General features: G+C 52.9%; 1 protein-coding gene across 1 annotated transcript in view; it reads left to right on the top strand.

Moving 5' to 3' along the window:
• Positions 1-10,000, top strand: part of LOC130386039 (protocadherin Fat 3-like) — a 46,533-nt gene that overhangs the window by 4,972 nt on the left and 31,561 nt on the right. The window contains exons 4-8 of the mRNA XM_056594825.1: positions 2-191; positions 2,251-2,615; positions 8,782-8,935; positions 9,419-9,526; positions 9,988-10,000. The exon at positions 9,988-10,000 is cut by the window's right edge and continues 171 nt beyond it. Coding sequence (XP_056450800.1) covers positions 2-191; positions 2,251-2,615; positions 8,782-8,935; positions 9,419-9,526; positions 9,988-10,000 — 830 coding nt within the window. The remainder of the gene's footprint in view (position 1; positions 192-2,250; positions 2,616-8,781; positions 8,936-9,418; positions 9,527-9,987) is intronic.

Genomic DNA, 10,000 nt, shown 5'->3' on the forward strand with positions numbered 1-10,000 from the left:
CCCTGGACTACGAGGGCGCCCGCTACTACAGGCTGACGGTGAAGGCCACCGACCCCCAGACCGGCGCCCGCTCCGAGGTGGACGTGGACGTGGCCGTGCTGGACGTCAACGACAACCCGCCGCTGTTCCGCAACGCGTCGTACGCGGCCACGCTGCCGGAGAACGCCATGACCGGGACCACCGTGTTGAAGGTGTGTGTGTGTGTGTGTGTGTGTGTGTGTTTGCTGTACGGCGCTCTCAGGAGTCAAGCATCTGTATTTCCAGTAATATAGCGTAAGGACCTTATTTGATTGTATGTTCTTAAACAAAGTAATAGCAGTCATCTTGAAAAGAAAAATGATCCAATTTGACTGTTGGGGTATTCATAACCTGTCATTGGCGCCGGGAGTGCAGGAAATATTGGGTTGTTTACAATGCAAACCGGTCCTGGGAGTTCCATTATTCCTACTGCGAGACAGCTGGGAGCTCATCACGCAGGCCATCCGTTACCCTGCGTTAATGCTCCCGTGTTGGGACCATTTATCCTGTCTAAGCGCCCTTAACTGACCCTCCATGCAGACATCGCATTGGAGAAGTGCAGGCAAAGAGAGAGAAATGCTTCAATTTATTATGACCTTGTCTCTATGACTGCAGGATTTGTGTGCAAGGGGAATGTCAAATTATTGTCAGCTTCTGGAATTTAGTAATATCTTATCTAAACATTCATTCTACCATTATGGACTCAACTTTAAAGCAGAAATGTCCTTCACTAAATTAGGTGTCAATTAATACTTTGTGTGCATTCGTTAAAAAAAAAGCTCCTGGTTAACAACTCAAAACTACACATTTTCTTTAACCTCAAATCTTGCGTTTAATCCCAGCTGCGGAACGTTTCCCCCTGCAATTCAATTAAATGTTTAATGTGCAGTGCAGACATCTTAATTATTTCTTGATGATTATTATTTTTTTGCTTTCTATTTTATTATAAACAGAAAACTTGATTGAAGTGCAACTCGTCTTGGAGGAATGCAAAAATGTTCATGTGAAACATTTATGCGCAAAACTGAATCCGCTGGCAATATGAAATGAAGTGGACGATTATGCATAAACAGATACTATGCAATGGATTCCTCAAAGTAAACCTCAGGAATGTACGGGTGGGATGGGGTCGTGGTGGGAACAAACAAAATGAATGAGAGGGTTTCCAATTAGCAAAACACAGCTCTGTCATTCGACATTGGACACATCTATAGATTTCCAATATAAACAACATTCGAGTATCTCTCCATTAGAGACAGGAGTGGTCTGGGACCACACAATACGAAATTACAACAACGATTGTGAATCGTAAATATTGCAATGCGGAAAATATTGCGTTAGGATTTTCGTACTTTTTCATCCTTCATACATTTTTTGTGCTTTAATGTCTGGGTTTAATGTTTAACAGGTTCGTCGGTGTCCGTTACTTTTCAAACATTGTTGGTGAACAGAATATGACATAGTTAATGCAAATGGACTATGGTGTATACACTTTAGCGCCCTCTGTAGGACGATGCAATTCATTTGCTTAGACCAGGGGTGCCCAACCAGTCGATCGCGGTCTACCAGTAGATCGCCGACAGATCCCAAGTCGATCGCGAGGGGTGAAGAAAAAAAAAAAAAAAAGTTTTTTTTTTATTTTTTTTTTTTTAATAAAATTAAATTTGCGCGGGACATATACGTGCGGTAGCGCAATGTGCTGTTAACAGCAGTTGAAAGCCGTCAACAGTAGTTACACACTCCTAAACGTTGGCATGGCTGAGGGGAAACAAGCTAAGACCTACCATTTTCACCCAGATTATTGATTATCGTTGAGAAGGTGCCGTGCGCAGACGGAATGAAACCCCCACTGAAGTCCGATACAATCACCCCCCCGTCAACTATTGTTCTCTACTCCCCCCCCCGTCAACAATTGTTCCCCCCCCCCCCCCCCCGTCAACAATTGTTCTCTACCCCCCCCCCCCGCTTGAAGGTAGGTTTGCTGGTAGATCTCGGGAGGTTGGCTACTTGAAAAGTAGATCTTGGGTCAAAAAAGGTTGGGCACCCCTGGCTTAGACTAAGACAACATTGACATTTTGCGAAAAAGTTACGAAAGGTACGAAAAATACGATTTTGGAGTCAACATGCAGGCGGAAGCAGAGAATCCCGATAGCGACACAAAAACGCTTTACTTTACGCCAGACGACGATCAACCCATTGACGTCCCATCGACGTCTCTGTTCCGCTCGGCAGGTGTCGGCACAGGACCAGGACTCAGAGCAGAACGCGGCGGTGAGCTACCAGATCGTGGCCGACCTCTACAACAGCACCGACTACTTCAGCGTGGACAACGCCACGGGCGCGGTGGTCACAGCGCGCATGCTGGACTTCGAGCTGGTCCAGCGCTACGACTTCATTGTGCGGGCGACGGACGGCGGGGACCCCGCGCTGGGCAGCGACGTCAGCGTCACCGTGACCGTGACCGACACCAACGACAACCCGCCGGACTTCAGCCAGCCGCTCTACGAGGCGTACGTCAGCGAGCTGGCTCCCCGGGGACACTTTGTGACCTGCGTGCAGGCGTCCGACGCCGACGTCTGCGACGCCGACAAATTAAGGTGTGAAGTTGTGAACAGTTCCTGACAATACAGAGTAGGAAGGCCCTTTGTGCCGTAGGAGAGCTAAACAGGGGTTGGGATTGATTCGTGAATAACAATAGCAAATTCAAATCCTTGAAGTCGATTCGATTTCAGTTCTATTTCATGTAGGCTACGCCGTCTAGGCTTCGCCTTATGGCTTGTCCCGTGCGCGCGCTTGCGCGCGCTGAAAATTCAAACTATGCACCTATCAGCGTGGGCACCGCCCACATTTCCCACGGTATCGTGTATATAGCGCGGTGAATACCGTCGCTCATCCTCCCTTTTCTTTCAGCACTTGTGCTTATCAGCAAGAAATTGAGAACTATTAAGAAGATGAAGACTTAAACACGGATCTCCCGAGCCGGTGGCAGCGGCTCGGGCGAGGCCGCGGACAAACGGCCCCTTTTCAGGGCCACCTGAGAGCGCTCCTGGAGCTAGGTCCTTTTCAGGACCCCTATGCGCCTCCTGTCCCGCCTCCCTGGCACCGGGTGACGGGCACTTGGCGTGCTCTGTGTGCCTCGGCATCGACCACGCCGAGGCTGCTATGGCGGCCCCCGTCTCCTGTGTCGCCTGCCGGGAGCTGCCTGAAGAGGGGATCCTCTCCAGGCATCTCTTCTTTTCCCCTGCGGTGGACCTGACGCGATGGCATCATCGACGCCGACGACGACGCCTCCATGGACGGCGACTCGGCGTCCGGTTTTTCCCGCTCTCGGGTTACAACCGCCACCGTCGCGGGGAGATCATGGGTGAGGCGGCGGCCATCAAAGGGTTTCCCATGCCGGCCCCGCCTCTCGCCCCCGTATCTGACGATATGCAGGGCGAGTGCTTTCGCACCCCATCTGCTTCCCGGCGGGTTACCCCTTGTTCCCGCCTGTGCAGCACTTGTTACTGCTGCAGGTGGGGACCCTTCTACCCTGAAGGCTCCGGTAAGCGAGGGGGATCCCTCGCCTGGAGCCTCCACTGGCAGCGCTTCTCTGTCCGGGCGCCGGATGGCGCCCTAAACGAAAGCCGCTGCCCCCCGACCGCCTCCAGAAGCAGATTGTCGGCCTAACGGACGTTAGGCCGACAATCCGCGGCGGCGGTCAACAACATCGCCCTGCTCTCCTCTGCCATGGTCTCCTTGTTTGCTGACAGGGAGGCCTACGGCCCGGAGGAAGCCGCTAGATGGCTGGCGGTTTCCCGCTTTTTCCAGCGCCATCCTCCAGCTATGCCAGCCGATAGCCGTTTCGGCCGGCCGGCATATGGCGTGGGCTACCATGATTCAAAGGGTCATATGGCTCTCCCACACTGCGGTGCAGGAACGAGAGCGGGCCAGCCTCGTCCAGGGTCAACTAGCGCCTGATGGCCTATTTGGTCCCTGGTTCTCCGAGGTGCTCGGCAACCAGCAGTCAGTCCGTGAGAATCGTTCCCGGTTCGGGGCGATTCACACGTGCTCCTCCCACCAGCAGGCTGGGAGGAGGCGGGGTCCAGACCGGTCCCAGCGTTCCAGGGGGCCGCCTCCGACTCCAGCCCCGGTGCCGCAGCAGCCGGTTAGAGCAGCGCCACGGACCGGTAAGTTCCGGAAGCTTGCTCCTACTTTTTCTTTCCCTATTAAAAAAAAAGAAAGAAAAAGTAAAGACCGTTCGGCCGAACAGCGGTAGGCTACATGGTACTTAAAGAGCGATATTCCTCAGGCCACCTGCGTCCTACGCTTGTGGTGCGTTCCTCCATGTTGCCTCTTCCCCCCTCTCAGCCCTGTGGCTGTAGGGTAGCGGTCGGACGGCGTGTTCACATGGCCTCTGGTTCACCTGCTTCTAAGAAGCGGCGTCCCTTGGAGCCTTGTGGACGGATCAGAGACTCGTTGCACCTGCCCGTGGATACGGCCGCTTGTACCGGTCTCCCAGTTCCCCACATTATAGGTGAGGAGACGGGTCCGCGCGCTGTGGCTACAGCATGCGCACAGGTGCGGCGGCCGGACGGCTCGCTCCCTGTTCAGCGGGCACGAGCGCGACGTCTAGACAGCTCGTTGTTTTTACAGCGGCTGGATCTGGTACGTCTCCTACGCTCGCTGAGCCTCCTCCCTTTCATGGGAAGCCCCCCTTGGCTCACACGCAGTGTGGAGGCGGTAGGGGCAGAGGAATACGGGTTATTCCTGGACGGTCTTCCTCAGCTGTCGGCTCGCCCTCTCTCCGACCGCTATGCGTGTTGGCAAGAGCGGTGCGTTCTGCCATCGTGGTTGGACACCACGTTGAGATGGGGCCATCCCATACAGTTGAAGCGTCGTCCCCCACCCTTTATGGGGTTGGTGGAGACCACGCTACGGGACCCGGCTGCGAGCAGGGCTCTGGCAGCAGAGGTGACACGTCTCTTGGTAAAGGGGGCCATCACTGTCGTTCCCCCCCCACGAGTCTCACCTGGTTTTATTCCCGCTACTTCCTGGTTTCCAAGAAGCCAGGGGAAAAGAGACCTATTCTGGATCTTCGCGTGTTCAACAGATCCGTTGCCACGAGGAAGTTCAGAATCTCACACACCGTTGTTCCGGTGTGTGAGAGAGGGCGATTGGTTCACATCCCTGGATCTCAAGGATGATTACTTCCACGCCCGTGTTCGGCAGGCGCACAGGAAGTTTCTCCGCTTTGCCTTTATGGGGATGGCATACGAGTACCAGTGTCTGCCGTTCGGCTATTCCCTGGCTCCGCGCACCTTCTCGAAGTGTGTGGAGACGGCGTTGGAACCGCTCAGGCGTCAGGAAAAGAGGATTCTCTTCTACCTATATGACCTGCTTCTTCTGAGCAACTCAGAAGAGACCGCGAGAAGGGACACCATGTTGGTGATAAACCATCTTGCCTTCCTGGGTTTTGCCATCAACTGGGAGAAGAGCTCCCCGCTCCCCAGCCGGCAGACAGTCTACTTGGGGCTTTGCCTAGACTCAGCCACCATGACTGCGATGCTTTCGCCTCCTCGGCGAGACGCCATCCTGTCGACGCTCTCTCGTTTTCGCGTTCGCAGAAACGTGACCGCACTGTCCACCATGCGCCTGTTAGGGCTGATGGCAGCTGCCCACCCCGTGGTCCCCCTGGGTCTGCTTTTTATGCGCAGACTCCAGCGGTGGTTTGCTCGCCAACGGTTAGACTCCAGGCGACACAAGCTCAGGGTGCTCCTTGTTTCCCGTTCGGTGTCGCCAGACCTGGAATATTGGAAAAGACCCTCCGCCCTTCTCAGGGGTGTTCCCCTGGGCAGGGTGGCGTCCTACGTAGTGGTCTTCACGGACGCCTCATTGACGGGTTGGGGAGGAACGTGCCTCTCTCACTCGGTCGGGGACGAGTGGCGGACTTAAATGTGTTGGAGCTCGACGCTGTGAGGAAAATGCTGTTGCATTTCTTTCACCTGGTGCGCGGCCGCTCCCCTGCTCCCCGGCGGTCGAGCTCTGGCTTTGGGCTCATCACTGATCAGTATCTCCTCAGTCTGAGAGCCCTGCATATCGCGGGCGCTCAGAACTTTGGGGCGGACCTCATGTCTCGAGGCGGTCCCCGCCGAGACGAGTGGCGGTTACATCCCGACGTTGTCAGACTGATCTGGCAGAAGTTCGGGACAGCACAGGTGGACCTCTTCGCGTCCATGGGAGAACACGCACTGCAGGTGGTGGTTCTCCCTCAGCCCTCGGGATCTTCCCCCGTTGGGGGTAGATGCGTTGGCACACACACCTTGGCCGCGGGCTCTCTTGTATGCGTTTCCCCCGCTCCAGCTGATCCTTCCTCTTCTGGAACGGGTCAGACAGGAGAGTCTGTCCCTGATATTAGTGGCCCCGGAGAACCGTTCAGCTCTGTGATTTCCATAGCTGGCCGCGCTCTGGCGGTCAGCGCCGTGGCCAGTACCGTTCAGGCCGGATGCGCTCTCACATGCCCACGGGACGGTACACCACCCGCCCGATGTCTCGGGACGGCTGTTGGTTTGGCTCCTGAGAGGTTGATTCTGCAGGGCAAAGGTTTGCCTGAGACGGTTATCAACACTATTCAGAGCGCTCGTGCGCCTTCTACTTCTTCCCTCTATACGGCGAAGTGGTGCGCATTTCTCTAATTGGTGTGAGAGGAACCACGCTGTCCCATCTCAATGCGAGGTGGGAAGCGTGCTTTCGTTTCTGCAAAACTTATTGGAAAAAGGTTTGGCCTTCTCCACTATCAAGGTCTATGCGGCAGCCGTTTCGGCTGGCCATGCAGGCTGTGATGGTGGACCGATCTTCAGCCATCCACTGGTCAAGAGATTCTTGCGTGGGGCTAGACGGGTTAGGCCTGTTTTCACGCGTGCTTACACCACGCTGGGATCTCCCCACCGTGTTGCGCGGATTGTCCAGGGATCCTCTCGAGCCTCTTTCTCAGGCCCCCTTGGATGCCTTGTCATTTAGGACGGCACTCTTGTTGGCCTTGGTTTCTGCCAAGCGGGCCGGTGAGCTAACCGCTCTGTGTCAGCCCGAGTTGCTTGTTGCTAAACGAGGACAGCTCCTTTGCGTTGCTCAGACCTAATCCTGCGTTCCTCCCGAAGAACATTAATAGTTATTTTCGGTCGAGGGATATTGTGCTCAAGGCTTTTCACCCCCCGCCTCATTCTGATGAGGCGGAGGCGGAGTTGCATCTCCTATGCCCGGTTCGGGCGTTGGCTATGTACGTGAATCGCTCGGCCGCGTTCCGCTCCACACAACAGTTGTTTGTGTGTTATAGCGACGCTAGCAGGGGCCGCGCTCTCTCTAAGCAGCGGTTTTCTCGCTGGGTATGTGAGGGTGTTTGCTTAGCCTACTCTCGGCAGGGCTTGGCGCCACCGTTGGGCGTTAAAGCTCACTCCACACGGAGCGTGGCCGCTTCAACGGCTCTACTCAAGGGCGTTTCGGTGGAAGACATCTGCGCGGCTGCGTCTTGGTCTTCCCCCGGCCCCTTTGTCCGTTTGTACATGTTAGACATGTCCAGGGGCTCACTCTGCAACTCTGTGCTAGAGTCCGGGACCCCTTTTACGGCTTAAGAATATAGACATGTTCTTTAAAGCGGCGTGGTTGAATTTCCTCTCGCCGGCTGGCGAGTTGGACTTGATTACCAGTCTCACTCTCCCACCTTTTTTCAAATGAAAAACAGGCTAGGGAGGTTTTTCTATTGGCTCGCCAATTGTCAGGTGGCTTTGTTTGCCAGTGGCACTCCCGCCGTTTTTTCTTCTAAAAACGGCCGAGAGAGTCCCCTATTGGAGAGCCGGATTCTGTTGCTCCGCCCCCGGTAGTAGCGGACCTAATGGAAACCGTGTTGCTCTGGTTTTTCTTTTCCTTTTCATGGGTTCCATGAAGCACGGATTAGAGCCGGAGTCTTTACAGACTCACTTTTTTCTCCCTTGATCTTTGCCTTGCTTGATCTAGGAGGAATTAGTTTTTTATTAAGCTGTTGTGTTTTACACTTCCTTGGCTTTTTTGAGTCTTAATGTGTTCTGGTGACTTAGGTCGTTTTGACTGGGGTCCAGCAGGAGTACATTGATCGGGCTCCGCTCGCAGCTTCACCTTAGCCCATAAGGCGAAGCCTAGACGGCGTAGCCTACATGAAATAGAACGATAGTTATGTTATTATAACTCTAGTTCTATGATTGTAGGCGTAGCCGTCTAGTTTCCCACCTGCTGTACCCTCCAAATGCTGAAAGAAAAGCGTGGAGGATGAGCGACGGTATTCACCGCGCTATATACACGATACCGTGGGAAATGTGGGCGGTGCCCACGCTGATAGGTGCATAGTTTGAATTTTCAGCGCGCACGGGACAAGCCATAAGGCGAAGCCTAGACGGCTACGCCTACAATCATAGAACTAGAGTTATAATAACATAACTATCGTTTCTCCCTTCCGGTTTTTTAACGGCTTTAATTCCGGCCGGATATTTGGTTTTTATATGTCTCCTAAAAAAGAGAGAAAAGCCATGAAAGGGAACTTTTGTTTTAGTTGATAATCAATAATTGGATTTATTTGCGTTTACTCAGCAATAGTATGGGCACCAATTGCCAAAAACTGCGACTCCATGAATACAAATGAATCACATCATTATAGTTTCTTAAACTAAGCTATCCATTTCAATATATCAACCCATCCCACACTTTCCAAAACTCCTGATTGGGCATACGTTTTCTGTTTTCTCACACTTTCTTTAGGTACAGCATCGTCTCCGGCAACGAGAGGATGACCTTCACCATGGACGCCCGTAGCGGGGTGCTCAGTCTATCGAGCAAGCGGAGGCAGGGCCTGAAGCCCTCCTACCAGCTCAATGTGTCCGTGTCCGACGGCGTGTTCACCAGCACCGCTCAGGTCAGACGTCTTGTCTCAACCCATCCACTCTGTATTCTACTGTTAATGTTCGCTGCTCTTCTTATACGCTAACACGGTGCATGATGTTGACATTTTGTCTCAGCTCTTGGCAACTGCGATTTACGAACCGTGGCGATAAATATTCATTCGATACACAGCGCTTAAGGATCAGGCAATAGCCTTAGGCAACCTTCTTCATCATCATCAACCTCTTCTTCCCCTATGGGACATAAGGCTTCAATGAGCACTCTCCATTGCATTCGGCTCCTGGCAGCATGTTGGGCCTCTCCCCTTGACGGGTTCATCAGTTTTGTGCCAGGTGTTTTTTTGGCCTCGTGGGTTTTCTTTTGCCTTGTGGTGTCCATCTTAAGGCGACTTTTTGTAATTTGTTCCTGATCTCCCGTCTTCCCGTTTTCTTTGCGACCTTCTTAGTGACAGCCATCCTTCAGCTTGTATGCATCTCTACGTCGCCCCCTCCCTCAGGTGACCGTGCGCGTGCTGGGGGCCAACCTGTACAGCCCAGTGTTCAGCCAGAGGTTCTACTTGGCTGAGGTCCAAGAAAATGCTCCTCCGGGGTCAAAGGTCATTCAGGTGTGTGTGATTTCGTTTTCTCCTCCATAAATCACAAAGGCGCTCGCAGAGAAAATGAAGATTCCTCGCTTGATGTTGTTGTTGTTCCGGATGCTGAAGCTGTTGCAAGACCTCACTCGAGAGGCGTGAGTGTGTTGTTCTGCAGCATTAACACCCCAGGCGTTCACCGCTTTGCTATATTGCACCTTTATTTGAACATCAACAACTACCTCATAACACTGTAAATATAATATTCTGTTTAATGTATCTGTAACATAACGTTGTGTTTATTTCTTGTTGTCTTTTTGCACTATTATGTTACTATGTTCTATGTTCTATGTTCTATGTTGTGTGGTAAATATATTAATTGCACATTCGGAGTATGGGGAAACGCAATTTCGGTCCTCTATGTAACTTGGTGCAGGGTGGGTCTGATAAATAAAGTTCACTTTGACTTTGACTTTGACTTTGGCTTTGGCTAGGTCCGTGCCACAG

This window comes from Gadus chalcogrammus, chromosome 7 (genome assembly GCF_026213295.1).
Source record: "Gadus chalcogrammus isolate NIFS_2021 chromosome 7, NIFS_Gcha_1.0, whole genome shotgun sequence".
Lineage (NCBI taxonomy): Eukaryota > Metazoa > Chordata > Actinopteri > Gadiformes > Gadidae > Gadus > Gadus chalcogrammus.